General features: G+C 34.6%; 1 protein-coding gene across 1 annotated transcript in view; it reads right to left on the bottom strand.

The window, feature by feature from the left end:
- ASCC3 (activating signal cointegrator 1 complex subunit 3) overlaps positions 1-23,461 on the bottom strand; it is a 366,263-nt gene that overhangs the window by 23,284 nt on the left and 319,518 nt on the right. The window contains exon 37 of the mRNA XM_032408161.1: positions 2,639-2,863. Within this exon, the coding sequence (XP_032264052.1) occupies positions 2,639-2,863 (225 nt within the window). The remainder of the gene's footprint in view (positions 1-2,638; positions 2,864-23,461) is intronic.

Here is a 23,461-nt window from a genome sequence, read left to right as displayed (position 1 = left end):
TCTGATAAAGGATTAGTATCCAAAACATATAAAGAACTTATATAAATCAATACCTGCAAAACCAATAATTCAATTAAAAATGGGCAGAAGACATGAACAGATATTTTTTCAAAGAAAACATAGAGATGGCCAACAAACACATGAAAAGATGCTCATCATCACTTATCATCGGGGAAATTCAAATCAAAACTATACTGCAGTATCACCTTACACCTGTTAGAATGGCTAAAATCAACAACACAAGAAACAACAGGTGTTGAAGTTGTGGAGAAAAAGTAACCCTCTTGCACCGTTGATGTGGGAATGCAAACCGGTGGAGCCACTGTGGAAAACAGTATGGAGGTTACTCAAAATGTTAAAAATAGAACTACCTTATGATCCAGCAGTCACACTACTATTTACCCAAAGAATACAAAAACACTAATTCAAAGGATACATGTACCCCTATGTTTATAGCAGCATTATTCATAATAGCCAAGACATGGAAGCAGCCCAAGTGTCCACTCATAATTGAATGGATAAAGACGATATGGGGTATGTGTGGATAAAGACGATATGGGGTATGTGTGTACATGTCTTCCTAGAGAGGTAAACCATGTGCTGCTTACAACAGGATGTCAAAAAATATCTGTGTTTATTATAGCCTTACTTCCCTAATTCCTGAAAGTTTGTACTTATTCTATTTTATGAAATATTCCTATTCTTTTAGATGATATAATTAAGTTTTTTTATGATAATAAAAATGTTAGAAGCTAATTTTAAAACATTTAAACATTTCAGAAAAGCATAAAGGAGAAATTAAAAACCACCCACAGTCCTGCTAGAAATGGCTTTTGGTGGACACTATTCTGCATCTTCTCTCTAGGTATATTTGCACATATAGATATTTTACATACATGTAGAATTCACAAATGAAATTGTAATATTTTATAGCATTCTATAACTGGAAAGATACTTAGGTTATTTACAAGTCTTTAATTTTGTAAATGATGCTATAATGTACCTCCATGTACACAGACCTATTTATTCTACCTTAAAAACACCCTAAGTTTTTGGGAAATTTTTAAAATTGTTTTTTATTACAGAAATGTCCAAAAAAGGTAAAATGTAGAAAATCAAATCTCTCATAATCTCACTCCCTTAGGAGCGCTTCGCCAACACTGCTCCTCTCCCAATCATCTCTCAGTAAATGGCAGCTCCATTTCTCCATTTGCTCAGGAGAAAAGCCCTGGAAACCTCTCTGGCTCCTCACTTTCCCTAAAAACCATTTTCCAATTCATCAGCAGATTCTGTTAATTCTGAAAAAAAGAATACAGGAAACCAACCAATTCTAACCAATCTCACACATACCAACCTGGTCCAGCCGCCATCATTTCATGCCTAGCCCTAAAGCACTCAAGGTATGAAAAGTTCATTGATAGGGTTTCAGATTCCACATTGCAACTTTCAAGAAAAACCACATGTCAAGTTTCCATGTAGTGTCAAAAAAGAATATCCCCAATTACCTGAAAAGGCTATAAGAAATACTCTTCCCCTTTCAAACTACATATCTCTGTGAGGCTGGCTTTTCTTCATATACTTCATACTTTTTTTCATAAAACATCATATTGTAACAGACTGATTGCAAAAGGAGATATATGAATCTAGCTGACTTCTATTAAGCTAGACATTAAAGATATTTGCAAAAATGTAAAATAATTTTATACTTTTCACTAACTTTCTTTATTGTCTTAGAAAATAGTTACCTTTCCTGAAAAATCATGTTATTTCTATTAACATATAATGGGTTTGTTGTTATTTTTAAATAACATAATAAATATTTGAGAATTTTTCAGTTTTAATTAACATGGTAAATATTCATAAATATAACCAACATAACCACTAGTGAACCACTGCTCTAACAGCTTCCCTCTCAGAGTAAAAGCCAAAATCCTTAACGGTTTACAAACTCCCTACCTTGACCTGACCCCATTTTCTCTGAGAAAATGATCTCCATATCCACTGCTTCTTAACTTCACTTCTAGTGCCCCTTTCCACCTTCTTTACAAGGGTCTCCTTTATTTTTCTTTGACTATACCAAGTAAGTTCCTACATGAGAGACATGGCACTAGCTTTTTGTAGTTTTTGGAGTATACTCACTCGGATAATCCTATGGCTCACTCTTCTTTTAATTTTTTCTTTAATGTTACTTTATAAGCAAGACAGTCCCTGAACACATTTAAAGTAGTGAAAAACAACACTTTCCATCTTTCTCTATATTTCCTTTATTCTACTTTATTACTTAAAAAAACCCAACAAAACAGCAGTTATCACCCCTTCACTTATATTTTTAAATGTCTTTTCCATCTCAAGTGAAAGCCCATAACAGCAGTCTTTTGCTTGTTCACTCCTGTATGCTCAGTACCTAGAAAAGTACCTGGCATTTACTTTTACTTTCAATTTTCATCCAATGGTAACTGAAATTGTCATCTTATTGCATTTATATTTGCCTTGTACTTTGAAAATTCTTGATTTGATTCATTAGATTTTTCTCAACAATGCTATGATAAAATATTTTAAATGCAAGTATATTTTATCTTAGAACAGGGGGAAAAAAGCAGAAATGATGGGATAAAATAGAAGTATTAGACTTTCATACCTGACATACTCTGAGTGCTTGGTCCAAGACTGTTTTGGTATCAGTGTCATAATCTGGGCAGGGCAGCATGGTTCTGCTGAGATGTGCCTGTAGTAGGAGATGTGCTTTGGTGTGAGGGCTATCAAATGAATGAGGATTAGATTCAAAGGGAAGACATTTTGCCAGTTCACTATTCATATGATCTTCATTATGTCTTACTGGCAAATCTGTGTATTCTTCTGCATCCTGGGGAAAAAAAACACACATACACATATATATACATATAGAAAATAATGTTGGATCAAAAGTATAATAATTAATGTACTTCTTAGCTTAACTACTGACATTTAAAACATCGTTTAGAAGAACCATAAGGTAACCAATCATGCCCCTTAGAACTTTGCTTTATTCAATACTATTATTAATATGTAAGTGCAAGCTAATAATGTACAATATATCTGAAATGCATGAATGCTCTTCTTATTTATACAATCAACAAAAATAACAGAGGACCTGCTGGGCATCACACAATATACTTAACATTGGAGCCACAGGCGTGAAACAGAAAGAGAGTTCCTCAGGGACAGATAAGTTCTACAAAGTACAATGAATGTTATTATATGGTAAGTACAGGGTGCTGAAGGGACATTCAGTTTGGGGACCTACTTATTTTAGAGAGTCAGGGAAAGTTTCTTGGAAACCATGACATTTAAGTTAAGATCTATAGGATGAGTGGAAGGAATATGGCAGGGCTGGGGCAGGGAGGTTGAGGATAAGATTGGTGAAGTAAGAAAAGGATGAAAAGAAGAATCATTAACTTAAAATTTATTGTAATAAATTAGATTAAAATAAAGTGATTTGAAATTGAGAGTTTCCAGTTCCACATGTAAGGAGCTTGGAAGTCACCATTCTAACCTAACAACAAGTAAAAAGCTGAACAAATTGAAAGATCAACAACTCTTCTTGGATCCATAAAAGAGGAGAGGACATGGGGCAAACTGCTGCCCCCAAGATTGGAGACATAGGCAAATACAGGGAGTCATAGCTAACAGAAGCAGATACTCATGAGCAGAAACCACCAAGGGAACCAGTGCTGAAGTAAGAAAACCTGAGCTGTAATTGTTGAATTGCTGGAGGATCAGTGTGGACAACTCAGAGTTAAAAACTCCAGGAGGACCCAGTCTTAGGGGAACCCCCCAAATATTGTGAAATTTACCTTCAGGAGCTTGGCCAGATTCCTATGGGAAATATCAGAGAAAAATTTGCTGGAGCTTCCAGCAGGGGGTTTCCAGTTTGAAATATGCCGGAGAATTCTGTTCTTAACAAGGCCTGCTCTCAGGAGAAACCAGTTAACTACAGCCTAACCTAAGGTACTATTAGAGCTTAAATGACCTGGGGTGAGGGAAATACCCAACTTCAGCCACTGTAGTCATCCTGTCCCATCTAAGAGGGGAGAAAAAACCTGAGAAACACTTCACACCTGTGAAATTCACAGTACCGAGGCCTGGCTCACTAAAAGATTGAGACCTAATCATAGAACTATAGCATATTTCTCCCCACTTCACTAGCACATTACTAAAGGCCTATTTACAGCAGTTTTTTTTTTTTTTACACAAAGTACATTATGTCTGGGTATCAAGAAAATATTACAAGATATAGCAAAAGGTAAAAACAAACAAAAAAAAAACCCTGCCACAAAATAAAAAAAAAAAAAAAAAAACCTACCCAATTTGAATAGACAGAGCCAACATAAGAATGGCAGAGATAATGGAATTACCAGACTGGCAGAGATATTGGAATTACCAGACTTGGAATTTAAAACAACTATAATTAGTTGCTAACCAACTAATATATGCTAAGGGCTCTAATGGATAAACTAGATAGCATTAAGAACTGATGGGACTGGGTGGCTCAGTTGGTTAAGCATCTAACTTCAGCTCAGGTCATGATCTCAGGGTCCTGGGATAGAGCCTGGAGGCAGGCTCCACACTTAGCAGGGAGTTTGCCTGTCCCTCTGCCCCTCCCCCCATTTGTGCTCTCTCTCTCTCTCTCTCTCTCTAATAAATCAATACAATCTTAAAAAAAAAAGAACAGATGGGCAATGTAAAATGAGGTGAAAATGCTAGAAAGAACCAAAAAGAAATGCTAAAGACAAAAAACATTGTAACAGACATGAAGACCTTTGATGGACTTATTAGTAGACAGGACATGGCTAAGAAAAGAACTTCTGAGCTAGATGACATTATCAATGGAATCTTCAAGAACTAAAAAGCAAAGAGAACAAAGACTGAGAGAACCAGAATAGAATATCCAAGGACTATGAACAACTACAAAAGGTATAACATACACATAGTGGGAATACCAGAACAAGAAGAAACAGAAGAAATATTTGAAACAATAATGACTGAGAATTTCCCCAAATTGATGTCAGACACCAAATCACAGATCCAGGAAGCTCAGAGAACACCATGCATAATAAATCCAAAAAATCTACACTGAGGCATATCATCTTCAAACTTTGATTCCAAATAAAGAAAAAAGTCCTGAAAGAAGCTAGAGGGAAAATACACCTTATAGAGGAACAAAGATAAGAACTATATCTGACTTCTCAAAAACCATGCAAGCAAGAAGAGAGGGGAATGAAATATTTATTTATTTATTTATTAGATTTTATTTATTTATTTGACAGAGAGATAGACAGAAGAGCACAAGCAGAGGGAATGGCAGAGGGAGAGGGAGAAGCAGGCTCTGCACTGAGCAGGGAGCCCGATGCGGGCCTTGATCCCAGGACCCTGGGATCATGACCTGAGCCAAAGGCAGACGCTTAACCATCTGAGCCACCCAGGTGCCCGGGAATGAAATATTTAAAGTGCTGAGAGAAAAAACTCACTAACCTAGAATTTTGTACCCTATAAAATTACCCTTCAAAAGTGAAAGAGAAATAAATACTTTCTCAAATAAAAATTGAGTTAATTTGTTGCCAGTAGACATGACTTATATGATACATTATAAGAAGTTCTTTACAGTGAAGGAAAATAATATAGGTCAGAAACTTAATCTAAATAAAGAAAGGAGAGAATAAGTGAAGATAACATAAAACTTTCCTTTTTCTTTTCTTTTTTTATTTAAAAGATTTTATTTATTTATTTGAGAGAGAGAGAATGAGAGAGAGAGTGAGAGAGAATGAGAGTGGGGAGGGTCAGAGGGAAAAGCAGACTCCCTGCCGAGCAGGGAGCCCGATGTGGGACTCAATCCCCGGACTCCAGGATCATGACCTGAGTCGAAGGCAGTCACTTAACAGACTGAGCCACCTAGGTGTCCCAAAGCTTTTATTTTTCTTATTGTTAATTGACCTGATTAACACTTTGTTCAAGATAATAATAGCAACAATGTATTTGATTATGTATGTTTATGTATATATCTTACGTATATATGCTTGTGTGAGTGTGTATGTGTGTGTGTGTATGCTTATATATAAAGTGAAATGAATGACAACAATGATACAAGAAACAGGAGGGAGGAATTAGTATTATTGTGTTATTATAAAGTATTCACACCACCTGTGAAGCAGTATGATGTTAATTGAAAATGGAACTGGAATAGTAGTAAATGTATATTGTAAACTGGGGCAATCACTAAAAAAAGAAAAAGTATAACCGATATGCTAATAAAGGAGAAAGTGAAATCACATAAATGCTCAATTAAAACCACAAAAGGCAGAAAGAGAGTGGAAGACAAAAATGGGAACAAAGAATGAGGGCAGGGGCACCTGGGTGGCTCAGTCGGTTAAGCGTCTGCCTTCAGCTCAGGTCATGCTCAGTGGGGAGTCTGCTTCTCCCTCTGTCCCTTTCCCCCACTTGTGCTCTCTCTGTCTCTCTCAAATAAATAAAATCTTTTTTTTTTTAAAAAAAGAACGAGGGCAACAAATAGAAAACAGTAACAAATATGGTAGATATGAATCCAACTGTAACAGTAACCACTCTGAATGTCAGTGGTCTAGATGATTAAAAGACAGAGACTGTTAGAGTGGATAAAAAAACACAATCCAACTATATGTTATTTACAAGAAACCCACTTTAAGTATAAAGACACATATAGATTAAAAGTAAGTGGATGGAGAAAAATATACCATGCTAACACTAATCAAAAGAAAAGCAAGGATAGCTAATATTAATTTCAGACAGAGCAGACTTTAAAGCAAGGAAAGTTATCAGGGAAAAAGAAGGGAATTACATAATGATAAAGGGGTCAATTCACCTGGAAGACATAATTTTTAGTGTGTATGTGCCTAACAACAGAGCATTCAACTATGTAAGTGCAGTGAGTGACTGAATGCAGGACTGTCTTAATATCTGAAAATCATTTAATATAATTCACTTTATTAATAAACTTAAAAAGAAAAACAACACTATCACCTCAGTTGATGCAGAAGAAAACATCTGACAAAATCTAACATCCATCCCTAATGAAAGCTCTCAGCAAATTAAAAAAGAAGGGTACCTTCATCTCTGAGAAACCTACAACTAACATCATATTTAACAGTAACTGAATGCTTTCCCCCTAAGATCAGGAATAAGACAGGGATGTCTTCTCTTTGTATTTCTATTCAATACTGCACCAGAAGTTTCAATCAGTGCAAACAGACAAGAAATAAAAGAAACCCAGATTGAAAAGAAAGAAGTAAAACTGTCTTCATTTGTAGATGATCATCAAGGTAGAAAACCCAATGGAATCTACAAAATAATCTAGAGTAAGTGAGTTTAGCAAGGTTGCAGGATATAAGATTAATGTATAAAAATTAACTGTATAATTATATTTCTGTATATCAGCAACCAACAATCAGAAATGAAAAAATATATAGCATAAAATATATGAAGCACTTAAGAGATGAATCTGAAAAAAAAAAAAAAAAACCGAGGAAACACCTGTACACTGAAAACTACAAAACACTGCTAAGAAAAATTAGAGGACCTAACTAAATGGAGAGAGATATATCCTAATTCTCCTAAACTTGATCTATAGGTTTACTATAATCTCAATCAAAACCACAGCAGACTTTTATTCCCCTTACGGTAGAAATTGACAAATTGATTCCAAAAAGAAATAAAAGGCATCCGAATCAGCAAAGAAGAAGTCAAACTCTCACTCTTTGCAGATGATATGATACTTTATGTGGAAAACCCAAAAGACTCCACCCCAAAACTGCTAGAACTCATACAGGAATTCAGTAAAGTGGCAGGATATAAAATCAATGCACAGAAGTCAGTGGCACTCCTACACACCAACAACAAGACAGAAGAAAGAGAAATTAAGGAGTCAATCCCATTTACAATTGCACCAAAAACCATAAGATACCTAGGAATAAATCTAACCAAAGAGGCAAAGAATCTGTGCTCAGAAAACTATAAAATGCTCATGAAAGAAATTGAGGAAGACACAAAGAAATGGAAAAACGTTCCATGCTCATGGATTGGAAGAACAAATATTGTGAAGATGTCAGTGCTACCTAGAGCAATCTACACATTTAATGCAATCCCTATCAAAATACCATCAACTTTTTTCAAAGAAATGGACCAAATAATCCTAAAATTTGTATGGAACCAGAAAAGACTTCAAATAGCCAGAGGAAAGTTGAAAAAGCAAAGCAAAGCTGGTGGCATCACAATTCCGGACTTCAAGCTCTATTACAAAGGTGTAATCAAGACAGTATGGTACTGGCACAAAAACAGACACACAGATCAATGGAACAGAATAGAGAGCCCAGAAATGGACCCTCAACTCTATGGTCAACTAATCTTCGACAAAGCAGGAAAGAATGTCCAATGGAAAAAAGGCAGTCTCTTCAACAAATGGTGTTGGGAAAATTGGACAGCCACATGCAGAAGAATGAAACTGGACCATTTCCTTACACCACACACAAAAATAGACTCAAAATGGATAAAGACCTAAATGGGAGACAGGAGTCCATCAAAATCCTAGAGGAGAACACAGGCAGCAACCTCTTCAACCTCAGCCGCAGCAACTTCTTCCTAGAAACATCGCCAAAGGCAAGGGAAGCAAGGGCAAAAATGAACTATTGGGACTTCATCAAGATAAAAAGCTTTTGCACAGCAAAGGAAACAGTCAACAAAACCAAAAGACAACCGACAGAATGGGAGAAGATATTTGCAAATGACGTATCAGATAAAGGGCTAGTATCCAAAATCTATAAAGAACTTATCAGACTCAACACCCAAAGAACAAATAATCCAATCAAGACATGCGCAGAAGACATGAACAGACATTTTTCCAAAGACATCCAAATGGCCAACAGACACATGAAAAAGAGCTCAACATCGCTCGGCATCAGGGAAATTCAAATCAAAACCTCAAAGAGATACCACCTCACACCAGTCAGAATGGCTAAAATTAACAAGTCAGGAAACAACAGATGTTGGCGGAGATGCAGAGAAAGGGGAACCCTCCTACACTGTTGGTGGGAGTGCAAGCTGGTGCAGCCACTCTGGAAAACTGTATGGAGGTTCCTCAAAAAGTTGAAAATAGAGCTACCATAAGACCCAGCAATCGCACTACCGGCTATTTACCCCAAAGATACAGATGTAGTGATCTGAAGGGGTACGTGCACCCTGATGTTTATAGCAGCAATGTCCACAATAGCCAAACTATGGAAAGAGCCAAGATGTCCATCGACAGATGAATGGATAAAGAAGATGTGGTGTATATATACAATGGAATATTATGCAGCCATCAAAAGGAATGAAATCTTGCCATTTGCAATGACATGGATGGAACAGGAGGGTATTAGCTGAGTGAAATAAGTCAATCAGAGAAAGACATGTATCATATGATCTCACTGATATGAGGAATTCTTAATTTCAGGAAACAAACTGAGGGTTGCTGGAGTGGTGGTGGGTGGGAGAGATGGGGTGGCTGGGTGATAGACATTGAGGAGGGTATGTGCTATGGTAAGTGCTGTGAATTGTGAAGACTGCTGAATCACAGACCTGTACCTCTGAAACAAATAATACATTATATGTTAAAAAAAAGAAGATAGTAGGAAGGGAAAAATGAAGGGGGCGGAAATTGGAGGGGGAGATGAACCATGAGAGACTATGGACTCTGAGAAACAAACTGAGGGTTCTAGAGGGGAGGGTGTGGGGGGATGGGTTAGCCTGGTGATGGGTATTAAAGAGGGCACATACTGCATGGAGCACTGGGTGTTATACGCAAACAATGAATCATGGAACACTACATCAAAAACTAATGATGTAATGTATGGTGATTAACATAACATAAAAAAACTAATGATGTAATGTATGGTGATTAATATAATATAATAAAATTAAAAAAGTTTTAGCTCATTTAAAGCACACAATTTAAAAAAACATTAAAATTCATATGGAAATGCAAAGGACCTAGAATAACTGAAAGAACTCTGAAAAGTAACAAAGTTGAAGAGTTAACAATACCTGATTTCAAGACTTTAATTGTAAAGCTTATCTAATCAAAAAAGTGTTCTATTAGAATAGAGTCCAGAAATAAATACATACCTATATGGACAACCAATTTTTGACAAAGTGTGAAAGGCAAAGCAGTGGAGAAAGAATAGTTTTTTCAAGAAATGGTAGTAGAATAATTGGGAATCTACATGCAAAAAACCCCCCAAAATAAAGCAAAATGAAACAGTTCAATCTCTACTTTGTACTGTATATAAAAAATTCACTCATGATGTATGATAGACCTAGATATAAAATCTAAAACTATAAAACTTCCAGAAGAAAAACAGGAGGACATTTCTGCTACCTAGGGTTAGGAGATTCCTTTGATAGGATAACTTAAAGCATGATCTATAAAAAATTTAAACTGAGCTACATCAGAATAAAAATCTCTGTTCTTAAAAAGACTTTAAGAGAATTAAAATATAGGCCATAGACTGAAAACATCTGCAAAGTATATATCTAATACAGGACTTACATACAGAATGTATAAACTCTCAAAACTCAAAGTGGGAATACAAACATCCCAGTGAAAAACAGGCAAAGATTTTAACAGATATTTTATGTAAAGATATGCAATACCATTAGTTATTAGGAAAATAAAAATTGGAATGACCAAAATTTAAGTGACTAACATACCAAGTACTGGCAAGAATGAAGAAAAATTGGAACTTTTCCTACACAGTTGGCAGGATTTACTATGTTACAATTGCTTAGGAAAAGTTTCACATTTTCTTAAAATTTAAACCTACAACTACCATGTGGCTCAGCTATTCTATTCCTAGAGATTCACCTAAAAGAGAGTAGATGTCCACACAAAGATCATACACAGTAGTTGATAGTGGCTTTACTTATACAGCCAAAAAAAAAAAAAAAAAAAAAAGAAATGTCCATCAACAGATGAAAGGATAAATTATATCCATACAATGGATCCATACAATGGAACTTTACTCAGCAATAAAAAGAATGAACTATTGATACTCACCATAATATGGATGAATCTCAGAATAATTATGATGAAAGAAGTCAGATCAAAAACAGTACATACTCTAGGATTTGCAAACTAATCTTAGAGACAAAGCAGATTGGTGGTTGTCTAGGGAAGGGGTCAGGGTGGGCAGGTGAGGGAGTTAAAGCTCACAGAGGGGTATGAGATAACTTCTGATTTGCATCTGATAGGCACAGAATTCCTGCCTAGTTAAAAAAACCATGTGATGGAACCCCTGAAGACTGTATCATTTGGAATTCAATAATATGAAACAATTAGAGTATTCTACTACCCATGTATGTTTTCATCTTTTCTTGCTTGACTTACAATTTCAGAAACCTGTGCCTTTACTGTATGCTAAGAATATACTACAAGACTACTAAAAAGATAGTTATATCCTTATGATAAAAATTCAGACTATATTAATAGGCAAATTCTTATTTCAAAAACCAAAAGGAATAAATTCACTTAAGCAAATATTTGTTGACTGCCTTATGAGAAAGACATACATTATTCAACCAATCACATAAATAAATGCAAATTTAATAAGGTGACAAGTGCTACGAAGAAGAAACGTATAGAAGCATGACAGAGGTTAGCCAAGAAATTTGACTGAGTTAGGAAGGTCATAAAGGCTTCCTGAAGAAAAAGGCAGGTAAGATAAGATACAGAGATCAGCAGATATTAACTAAATGAAGAGAGAAGTGAAGTGTTCTAGGAACAGTACATACAAAAGCCCTAGAGTGGGAAGGAAAATCATGAGTCTAAGAGACTAAAAAAAAAAGTCTAAAAATAACTTCAACTGATTTAATATAGTATGCTGAAAAATATTTTAAATGAATATCTGAAATATTGTTTAACTGAACTAGATAAATATTTTTAAATTATGTTTCATCTTATTTTGCTTTGCATTAGTCAAAAATATCACAGCAACTCTATACTATTTTAAATGCTAGCTTCACCTTTTGGACTGCTTCGTGTATAGATGTGTATGCTGACGTATTAGCAATTAATCATTTTTTGTCCCTATGTGTCATGTTGGTTTCCCTTCATATGCCATTTCAACTCTTTCCTGTCTGTTCTCTCTGAAGTCATCTGCTAAAGAAGGACCAGTTATACATGACAGTTATATTATTTTTGATTTCAGGTGAATTTCAGGACTGAAGCATCATCACGTGATGGCCAATTCATCTCAATGTAGTATCTGGGCTCCATCCAAATCCCTATCAGTGACTTTCCACCTATTCGAGGCTTGCCAAATGGTTAAGAAAAAATGAACAGCAGATAAGAAAGAAGATGGTTCAGAAATCTAAAAATATGACCTTTTCCTTCAAGGAAATTAAAATGATATTGGAGGAAAATTTATATAAATAATTATTTTAAGTGTAGAGTAAAATATTGTTATTTAGGGAAGAGCACTTGGAATGAACTGGGTGTGCTGGAAAGTTTCCCAAAAGAGACAGTGTTTGTTCTAGGCTTAGAACAATTTGTAGAAGAGGACAGAGGGAGAGAGATTCCTTGCATTCCATGCAGAGAAAATAACATGAGCAGATCTATAAAAACAGATAAGGAGGGGTCTGAGGTTTAAGCCTCAGGGATGAAGAGAATGATGATGGTATTAATTGCAGAGAAGGTGGGAACACTCAGTGAGTTGGAGCTTTCTGTCAAGCATACAAAATACACTTAAAGAGAGGGTAATAACCAGATAGTTGGGTGGAAGTTGAGGGAGAAGAAATCAGCTTTAAACCTGTTTCATGGTCTAACATTTTATTCATATTTAGATTTCTTTCTACTGTTCATTAAATACAACTTCTGATCTTTTAGCAGAAGAAAATCAATAGTTATTTTAATACTGCAAACTGAATTGGCTCTCTAGGTTTTGGATATGTAGGAAACAGGATTAGGCTTACAAATTATATGAGAAGTTCAATTAAAGAAAAATTATACGGAAAGTAAGAATTTGGCTAAAAGCACTAATAGTATTATCTAAGTAATCTACTCCCCTCAGAACAATCTTATTCAAATTTGATTATATGCTTTACACCCCCCACCCCCCAACGCACACACAGAGGGAGGGAGGGAGAGAGAGATAGAGGGAGATTGACTGATTAACAATACAAATTGGGCATTTCCCAGGCTTAGTTCCCAGATACCTCTCTAAGTGTGAACATTTTTCCGTATTCTGTGGTTCTAGCATCCAAAGATGCGCATGATACACATCTTCATAAAGCATGACTTCTAATGTAAGCCAATTCCTTCACTTGATGCTAAACTAAAGAAACAATGATCTGCCCCAATGCTAAAGGAAAAATTAGTGGTGTTGAACTCACTGAGAAGCAGTATATCTGAACAGGAACTGACTACTTACAGTCATTTTATTGTACTTTGGGGGTCATTTCAGGTAAATTTGATCATCAGTGCTTTTTGTTGTATTTGCTTACTTTAGAATCTAAACTCCATGTAAGATGTGATTCCACTGTTCTCCAAACCATGCCAATTCTGCTTGAATTACCCCATTTATTGCTTTAATCCCCTGCTTCAGTAGGATTGTGAATTTGCTCACTGCCAGCAGTATCAGTATCACATGAGTCTGCTAACAGCTGAGTACGTTTTAGGTTGGAAAAAATGTCGTGCAGAAGAGAGATCCTTCTAAGTCTAATAAAGGGACCATCAGATCTTTATTGTAGATTACCCAAAGACAGTGACCTTACCAAAAAATTTAATTCAGGGATGCCTTTTCTCAATGCATGAAGCAATCTTTCTAAACTCAGGATTCTTTAATTTCTTTGCAAAAGCTATACATTTTAATTTTTACTAAAATAAATAATATATTACCACGATGTACACGGTCTTAGTATGCCGGGTCATTTGTTTACCTAATTTTTATTCAGCATACATTATAATTGGGTATACAATGGTGAATAAAACCAGAGGCATGACCACCTACCTTCACAAAGCTTCACAGTCCAGTGGGGGAGCCAGACCTTAATTAAAATTGACTGCAGATAATGTAAAATGACAACTGGACAAGTATAAGGAAGGGGAGGTTCAAATGACAGTGGGTCAGGTAGGGTATCTTTGAGGAGTTTAAGACTGGACTGAAAGAAAGTAAAATATGTTTTTTTAGATAAAGAAGGTAGGAGTGATAAGTTTCAAATCTGAATTACAAAAAGGGACATTGACTCTTATTAGAGGAAAATACAGTCTAGAATGCTTACACAGAATTTATTATTTAATATATGCTTTTGATAAGTAATGTATTTTTCATTATTAAATTTGACACATGCAATGTGTTTGAGATCTTCAAAGGAGTTGATATTTGATTTATAAATATTCGTAAAATATCAAACCAATAATAGTTTTTGTAGTTAAAAATTATCCATAATTAACTGAGGCCTCATCAAAAGTAATTATTTCCTTTGAGGATCCCCTCCATTTCTGCTCCCAGCGTTTGAATTAAAGGGGAACCCAAAGAATGCAGTAAGTAAGTAATCCCCTTAGAAATGTTGTAGATCATGAGGGTGGTATGGGATGGTGTGAGGTGGCAGAGAAAACACTGGATCTGGGAATTGATACAACAGGTGGATTTTCAGCTCTGCTATTTAAAGCTTTAGTGACCCTCTGAAAGTAACTAAACCTCCCTAAGTCCCAAATTCCTTACCTTAAATTGGGATTTGGTGGGAAGATTTGGTGTGACAGTGTTTATAAAACACTCAAAAACTACAAGACTTGGTATAAATGTTAGGAGTTATGATAATAATGATCTCCATGTCTGATACCCTACAGGACGTTAGCTGAAGTTTGATTCAATTATTTGAGTTTTGTTCTACAGTTTTCAGTTGTAAATCTTTGTTTACAATTATGTAAATATACTTCACTAACCAAAATAACAGTTAATTAACTCACTTTTAAAAATATGATTCTTAAGAATGATTCAAGGAAACAGGATTTTTCTTTTGCTGATGCTTTACTAGTAGTGGTACATTCATTTTATCCAAGTAATCATACAATTTTTATGTAACTGTGTTACAGAAAACCCTGGTTCTTTGAAAGACAATGTTCTCATAATACAAGAGACAGTCAAATTAAAGATAAAATATTCAGGAATTGTATCCTCTTGAACCATAGATTTGATATTGCAGGCTTTAATCTCCAGTCTCCAATCAGGTTTCTTTTAAATCCATACTAATTAAATGTTCACAAAAGCACATCAGTGTGTGATGAGGAAACATGCTCTTTTCAGTGTACCTCATTGAGCTAACTCAAAATGTTGTGGAAAGATGGAAAAGGAATGAATGATTTATATTACACACCTGGTGCAACTTTTCCGAGGAAGTACTACTGTTACATGACTCTGAAACCCTACAGTATTTTCGAATTAAAACTCAAGTGCTATGAATCCCAAGCATAATGGAAAATATTTTAGATTATTAGAATAAGTAAAGAATATTCTTGGTATTTAAGTGTGTGTGTGTGTGTATGTGTGTGTGTGTTTTGATTACAGACGAGAGAAGCAATCTGAAATGAAGACTGACTGAAGACAACTGCTATTTAATCCGCACTTTCTCTGCCAGGCCCTCCTGTGAAAACCATGATCATTTATTCCTGGAATTCCAGTTCACAATTTTTCTAAGCTCTTTAGAATGTGGCACGTTTGTTTCACCACTCTACTTAGCTCTTAGCTCCTTCAAGTATTTTATTCTGGATGTTTCAGAATACTTACAAAGGAGATTTCTTACTTAGTTTAGATTGATTAGAAACACAGCAATCCCAGGATCAGCAGAGAGAGCTAGTAAAATAATCAAAATCCCTGCTTAAAAACAAACAAGCAAACAAAAACCCTTTTCTAGCCACTTTTTCCTCAGTAGGACACTCTATTTACCTCCAAATTACTCCTCTAATTTTAAACAACTTGTCTAGTTAATTTCCTGTGTGTGATCACTGACTACAAGTGAGGTTCATTTTCTTATCTACATCATGTAGGTAATTAAAGGAAATTGAAAGTGGGCAGTGAAGCTTTTATGCAACTGGGATTGAAGCTGAATGGAGGGCAGTGAGGTCAGTGGAGTCCATTATATTTTTATGAGAGAGGCTGGTCTGTCTGCCCTGTCCTTGTTTATTTAGTGGAGGCTGGACAGCCTACTAACTGCAAATCTATGTCTCTGATTTGCCCAGCTGTCCTTGTATAAAGACATCTTCCCCTGCAAATGTTAAATGACAGTGATTGACAACCTATGATGAACTCTGCTTGAAACCCCCTGCCACTGTTTTTAGATTGCAAAAGAAAAAAACAGAATAAAGAAACATCTTTCATAATCACATCAAATGGGCCCTGCTGTTCACTCAATAGTTTTTATTTTGTTTCCCTTATCACTACAAATCTCAATCTGTTCTACAAATGCCATAAACTCAGCTACTCCACATAAAGTAAAAAATTTTTTTAAAAAAGTGTATGTAATACAAGCTACATTTTGCTTATGTATTTGCACTGATTTAAGTTTATTGGGGATATATACTCTTACATAATGGTTTGTTCACACCATCTTATCGCTAACTTACTTTGCTTGTTCTCCTAAGAACATGGCGTATCTATACTGCTGAGAAATGTTTTTCAGTGATTGGCGGGCACTTGGGTTTAGTTAGGGTTCTGGTAGCTTTATTCAATATATAAGCCTTACATATCCTTGTGGCTCTTAAATGCATTGGCTGTACAGCTTACCTTTTAGATTTGTTAAAATAAGAAGCTTATTACAATCTACTTAGGCTTTTTCTTTAGAGAGTATGTAAATGGATGTTGTTTGTGTGTGTTTAGGTATATTTTTTTGCTGTACTTAAGCAAACTGCAGAGGTAAGAAACAGCCAGAATGAGTCCATGCTTGGCTTGTACAAGTGTTGCATAAGGTAAACTAGTACTTTTATGTCACTGCACACATCGCTGCCTACACTGAGTCCACTAACTAGCAGATAAGAGGGCCCTTGTACAGTGGGGATGGCAACCTGATCAATGTGAGAGACTAAAGAAGCTTTATGCTATAACTTAATCTCTGTCATGGGAAAAGTAGAACTTATAAAGTTAATGAGTTCTAGACTTTAAGTAGCACTTGATTAATTTGTAACATTCTGAGGCGTTAAAACAAACCAAAATTAGTTTCTCACATTCCAGTGCTGTCTTTTGGCCACTGAAGCTGTAGAAAAAGCATTTCAGTAAATTTCCCTGATAGGAACCCAGTTTAATTTCTGTGCCCTTCTGAAGTATTAATTAATTGTATATATTTTATAGCAATATTTGAAAAATAATCTGGCATTTACCAAGCCGGGTCCAGATATTTTAAGGGATAAGAAAATATGCCACATATTTTTATCTTTATTATATCAGATTACCTATTCTTCAATCATTAATACACTAAAAAACTAAGTGTGATATAACTTGTTTTTTAAAATCAAATATATATAATTAGCTTCTAATACTTATGAGCTGTACTTTTATTAAAATTATTCAAACTGAGTAAATCATTTACTACTATATGAAATAAATCTCTAAGTTAAAAGACTGCTATAAACTAGACTTATCTGGAATTTATAATGACCTCAAAATTCAGTAAAATGTATACTAGGAATGAACTTAAGAACATTCCAGGTTAAAGAAAAAAGTAAAAAAAGAAAGCCCTTGGTTATAAAACAGTTATTGGAAAATGATAAAATTAAGATCTAGTTAATTGAGCAATGATAAAATATTTATCCAATATATACATAATTTGCTTAAGATAAAGTATCAAATAATTTTACTGTATGCAGATAGCAAAAATGTAAATACTGATGGATATAATTGTTAATACTCATGGATCTATGTACATTTCCTTTCAGGGCTTATGTGAGTATATGTGTCCGATTTGTATCAATGTCTTAAACTTAGGGACTATGTTTGGCCTTCAACCAATTAAGGCAAGCACAGAATCACTTGCCAAAAATAAATATGAATAAGAAACAACACCTTATTCTTTCCATTGTAAGAATGACCACCTGGTTGACAGCTGGATTTTAAGGGATCTTTCAATAGTGGGTACCAGTAACTTTGTTGTACTTAAAATAATTTCAGTGGTAAGAATTCCATCAGAAACTTCAATTTCCCAGGATTTATAGCTAAGTCCTTAAAAAATTGCTCTTTGATGAAACCTGAAAAAAATTCCCCAGTTTTGGAGGATGTAATAAAAATGTCTTATAGCTTAACAATGTTTAGATATTTTTCTTTTAAAAAATAAAAATCTTGAGGCTATCATGTTTGAATCCTAAAAGAGAATAAGTGAGATTAGTAGCAAAATGTAATAATTGTGTTTAGTTAAATGTCACACTTTGCAGTCTCTCTTTAAAAGCTAAACAAACTTTCTTATTACCTTGTTTCTGCCTTTAAAACTTCATATATTTATTAGAGTGACTTTCTTTATAATTTGCCTTTCTATATAGGCTATGAGATTATATCAACATAAAACAAACATATGAAAACACCAAAAAATATATCTATATATATATATAATCCAAAATGGAAACATTAAAACACTTCTATTTAATGTGTATGAAATATTCTTCTTCCAGGAGTTAAGCAATACATATACAAAAAGTTAAACAAATCTACAAGTGAATATCAAAATAGGCCGATATACAAGAAATAATTCACAATACAGGAGTGATTGACAGATGAATGAAACAAATGCGGGTGTCTTAGAAAAAGTAGTAATAACTACCGATTCTGACTTAGGGGATATTTTAAGAGGGAGCTGAATCAAGATGATGGATGGATGTCAGACACATTGTCCAGGTGGGAATCATAAGCAAAGGTGTGAAGTTGAGTATATATCCAGCATGTTTAAAGGTGCAAGTAAGAAGGTTCATCAGGAGAAACGGGGAGCTGGATCTGTAAAAGTCTAATGGATGGGGGCGCCTGGGTGGCTCAGTCGTTAAGCGTCTGCCTTCGGCTCAGGTCATGATCCCAGGGTCCTGGGATCGAGCCCCACATCGGGCTCTCTGCTCAGCAGGAAGCCTGCTTCTCCCTCCCCCACTCCACTCCCCCTGCTTGTGTTCCTGCTCTCACTGTTTCTCTGTCAAATAAATAAAAATCTTTAAAAAATAAAAATAAAAATACCCCTTTAAAAAAAAAAAAGTCTAATGGATGGTGTTGGTAAAAAGGAAGGCCTTGACAGCTAGGTTAAGGAAACAATGCTTAATTATTTACATAAGTTTAGATTTTTAAGGGCAGAAATGTTCCTTTAAGACAGATAAACTGGCAGGGACGAGTTGGGTGAATTAAACAGGAGAGAGAAACTAAAGTAGGAAGATCACTTAGGAGACTGTTTAGGAATGGGGTGATGAGAATCCAGACAGGAACTGGTTATGGGGATGTAACATTTAGCATGGCGACTGTACTTAATAACACCGTATTGCATATTTGAAAGTTGTTAAAGGTAGACCTTAAAAGTCTGTCACAAGAAAAAATTTTGTAACTACATATGGTGACAGATGTTAACTAGAGTTATTGTGGTGATCATTTCACAATATATACAAATATTGAATCATTATGGTGTACACCTGAACTCATATTATATATCGATTATACCTCAAATAAAGATGTTAAACTCTCTTTAAAATAGTAACTCTTGTTATCAATTACTATAGATTAAAAGGAGAAAATATTGAAAATAGTCTGTCACTGTAGCTTTTAAAATTTTCATGCAAACTGCATAATAAATGTTAAAGAAACCAGTATATTCTGATATACAAACAATTTATGGCTGGCATTAAGGAGGGCGATTTTATCTCACATGGAGTTTGGAGAACAACTAGGGGTAGGCGCAGGGAGAGGGACCAGTACCAAACCATTAAGAAGAAGAACTGGATAAGATGTGAAAGTGCATTTTTAAAAATAAAGAGACTACTAAAAAGAAGTAAATGATGTTGTCAAATGTTGTAAAAATAAAGACATCAAGGATATCAAAGCACTGGGTCATTAGGTCCTCTTGGACCTCCGAAGATTTTAAATGACAGTAATCCAGATTATAGGAAGTTAAGAATGAATGGATGGGAAAGAAATGGAAACAGCAGGTTGAGATCTCATTTTTTATTTTGTCAGTGAATGGGAGAAAGGAAGTAAGATGGTAATTTGAGGAGGATGGTAAAACCCAATAAAGAGGTTTCTTCTCCCCAGACTACGGGTAACCTATACATGTGTAGGAGTGTATTTTTTTCTTAAGCTAAAAATGTTATTTTAAAGTTTACAAGAAACAATATCAAGAGAACTACTGAGAAAATTCTACAACAAACAAGGTCGGGGGACCAGTGAGTAGTAGAGCTAGGCTGTGAGAATCAGCTGCTACCCATTCTATGGATATATCACATTTTGTTTACCTAGTCATTGGTTAATGGACGTTTACTTGTTTCCACTTTTTGGCTATTATGAATAATGCTGCTATGAACATTTGTGTACAGGTTTTTGTCTGAAGTTTTTCAGTCCCTTTGGGTATATACCTAGAAGTGAAACTGGTGTGTCACATGGTAATTCTGCTTAACATTTTGAGAAACAGCCAAACTTTTTTCCTAACGTGGCCACACCATTTTACATTTCCAGTGGCAATGTATGAGTGTTCCAAGTTCTCCATAACCTCGCTAACATTTGCTGTTGTCTGTCCTTTTGATTATAACCACCCTCATGGGTATGAAGTGCTTTTGATTTGTATTTCCCTAAAAACTAATGATGTCAAGCATCTTTTTATGTGCTTATTGGCCATCTGTACATCTTTGGTGAAATGTCTATTCAGATCATTTGCCCATTTTTTAACGGAGCCACCTATTATTGAGAAAAAGATCTTTATATATTCTGGATGTGAGTCCTTTATCAGATATGTGATTTGCAAATACTTTTTTTCATTCGATGGATTATTTTTTCACTTTCTTGATGGTATCATTTGCAGCACAAGAGCTTTATTTATCTGATAAAGGCCAATTGTCCACTTTTCCTTTTGTTGCTTGTACTTCTGGTGTTTTACCTAAAATGCTATCACCTAACCCAAGGTAGGGAAAATTTACACCTATGTTTTCTTCTAAGAGTATTACAGTTTTAGCTATTACAGTTAAGTCTATGATCAATTTAGAGTTAATTTTTGTGTATGGTGTAAGGAAGGAGTCTTTTATATGTACATATCCAATTATCTCAGTAACATTTATTGAAAAGACTGTTTTTTCTCCATTTTACTGTCTTGGCACACTGGTATTAATTGACAATACATATAAGGGTTTATTTCTGGACTTTCAGTTCTATTTCATTCATCAATCTGTCTATCCTGTGACTATTACCACACTATTCTGATTATACTCACTTTTAGTAAGTTTTGAAATCAAGAAATGTGAGTCTTCCAACTTTGCTCTTCTTTTTCAAGATTGTTATGGCTATTATGGATTACTTACATTATCATATGAATTATAGTATGAGCTTCTCAATTTCTGCCAAAAAGTCAGCTGGGATTCTGATAGGGATTGTGTGGAATCTGTAGATGAATATGGAGAGTATTGCCATTTAGCAATAATAAGTCTTCTAATTCATAAACATGGGATATCTCTTCATTTATTTAGATCGTTAATTTCCTTCAACAGCCTTTTTTTAAAAAAAATTTTTATTGTTATGTTAATCCCCATACATTACAGCCTTTTGTAGTTTTTAGTGCACAAATCTTGTGCTTCCTTGTTTAAATTTATTCCACATTGTTCATTTCTAGAGTATAACAATACAAATGATTTTTGTATATTGATCCTGTATCCTGAAACCTTGCTAAATTTGTTTATTAACTCTAATAGTTATTTTGGTGAATTCTTAGGCTCTTCTATATACAAGGTCATGTCATCTGCAATTAGAAATAGTTTTACTTTTTTTCCAAATTGGATGTGTTTAATATTTTTTCTTCTCTAGTTGCCCTAGTTTGAGTCTCTAGTACAATGTTAAATAGAAATGGTGAGAATGGGCGTCTTTGCCTTGTTGCTGACCATGGAGAGAAAGTATCAAGTTTTTCATCATTTAGCATGATGTTAGCTGTGGATTTTTCATAAATGCCTTTTGTCAGATTTAGGAAGTTCTCTTTTCTTCTTACTTTGTCGAGTGTTTTCATCATGAAAGGGTGTTGGATTTTGACAATTTTTTTCCTGTGTCTATTAAGACGCTCATGCAGTTTTTGTCCTTTATTCTATTAATACATGACTTACATTAATTGCCTTTTGGACATTAAATCAACCTTGCATTCCCAGGATAGATTCCACTTGGTCATGGTGCATAATCCTCTTACTTGCTGCTAGATTTGGTTTGCATTTTGTTGAAGAATTTTTGCATTTATATTCACAAGGAACATCAGTCTGTACTTTTCTTGAGATGTCCTCATCTGGTTTTGGTGGTAGGGTAATATTGACCTTATAGGATGAGTTGGGAGGTGTTCTTGCTCTTATATTTTTGAAAGAAATAGTATAAAATTGGTAATAACTCTTAGAACATTTGGTAGAATTCACCAATAAAGACATCTGAGCCTGGGCTTTTCTTAGTGGGAAGTTTTAAAATTACTAATTCAAATTCTTTCCTTGTTATAGGTGTGTTTGTGTGTGTGTGTGTGTGTGTGTGTGTATTCCTTCTTGGGTCAATTTTGATAATTTGTGTCTTTTTTGGAATTTGTCCATTTCATCAATGTTATATAATTTTTTGGCATGCAGTTATTTATAGTATTCCCTTATACATTTTTGGTCACCAGTAGTGTCCTATATTTATTACTGATTTCAGTGACTTGAATATCCTAATTTTCTTTATTAGTTTAGCTAAAGATTTGTCAATTTTGTCGATCTTTGCAAAGAACCAGCTTTTGGTTTTGTTGATTTTCTCTACTGTTTTTACATTCCCTTTTTCATTTTAATGCTAATCTTTATTCTGTTTCCTTCTGCTTGTTTTTCTCTTTCTATATTCTTAAAGTGGAAGGTTAGATTACTGATTTGAGATTTTCCTTAATATAGGCATTAACAATTATGAATATCTAAGAACTGCTTTAGTTACATCCCATAAACAGTGGTATAGTGTATTTTTCTTTTCATTCATTTGAATGTATTTTCTAATTTTTGTTGTGATTTCTTCTTTGACCCACTGGTTATTTAGGAGTGTGTTGTTTACTTTCTGCATTTGTAAATTTCATAATTTCCTTTTGTTATTGATTTATACTTTCATTTCACTGTGGTTAGAGAACATACTTTTTATGATTTCAATTGTTTTAAATTTATTGAGGTTTGTTTTAAGGACCATTATATGGTCTATTTAGAAGAATGTTCAAGTGTACCAGAGAAGAATAT

The sequence above is a fragment of the Phoca vitulina genome, unplaced genomic scaffold, assembly GCF_004348235.1.
Source record: "Phoca vitulina isolate PV1807 unplaced genomic scaffold, GSC_HSeal_1.0 scaffold9, whole genome shotgun sequence".
NCBI classification, from domain to species: Eukaryota; Metazoa; Chordata; class Mammalia; order Carnivora; family Phocidae; genus Phoca; species Phoca vitulina.
Note: the sequence above shows the minus strand (reverse complement) of the source record. Positions and strands in the feature narration are given on the sequence as shown.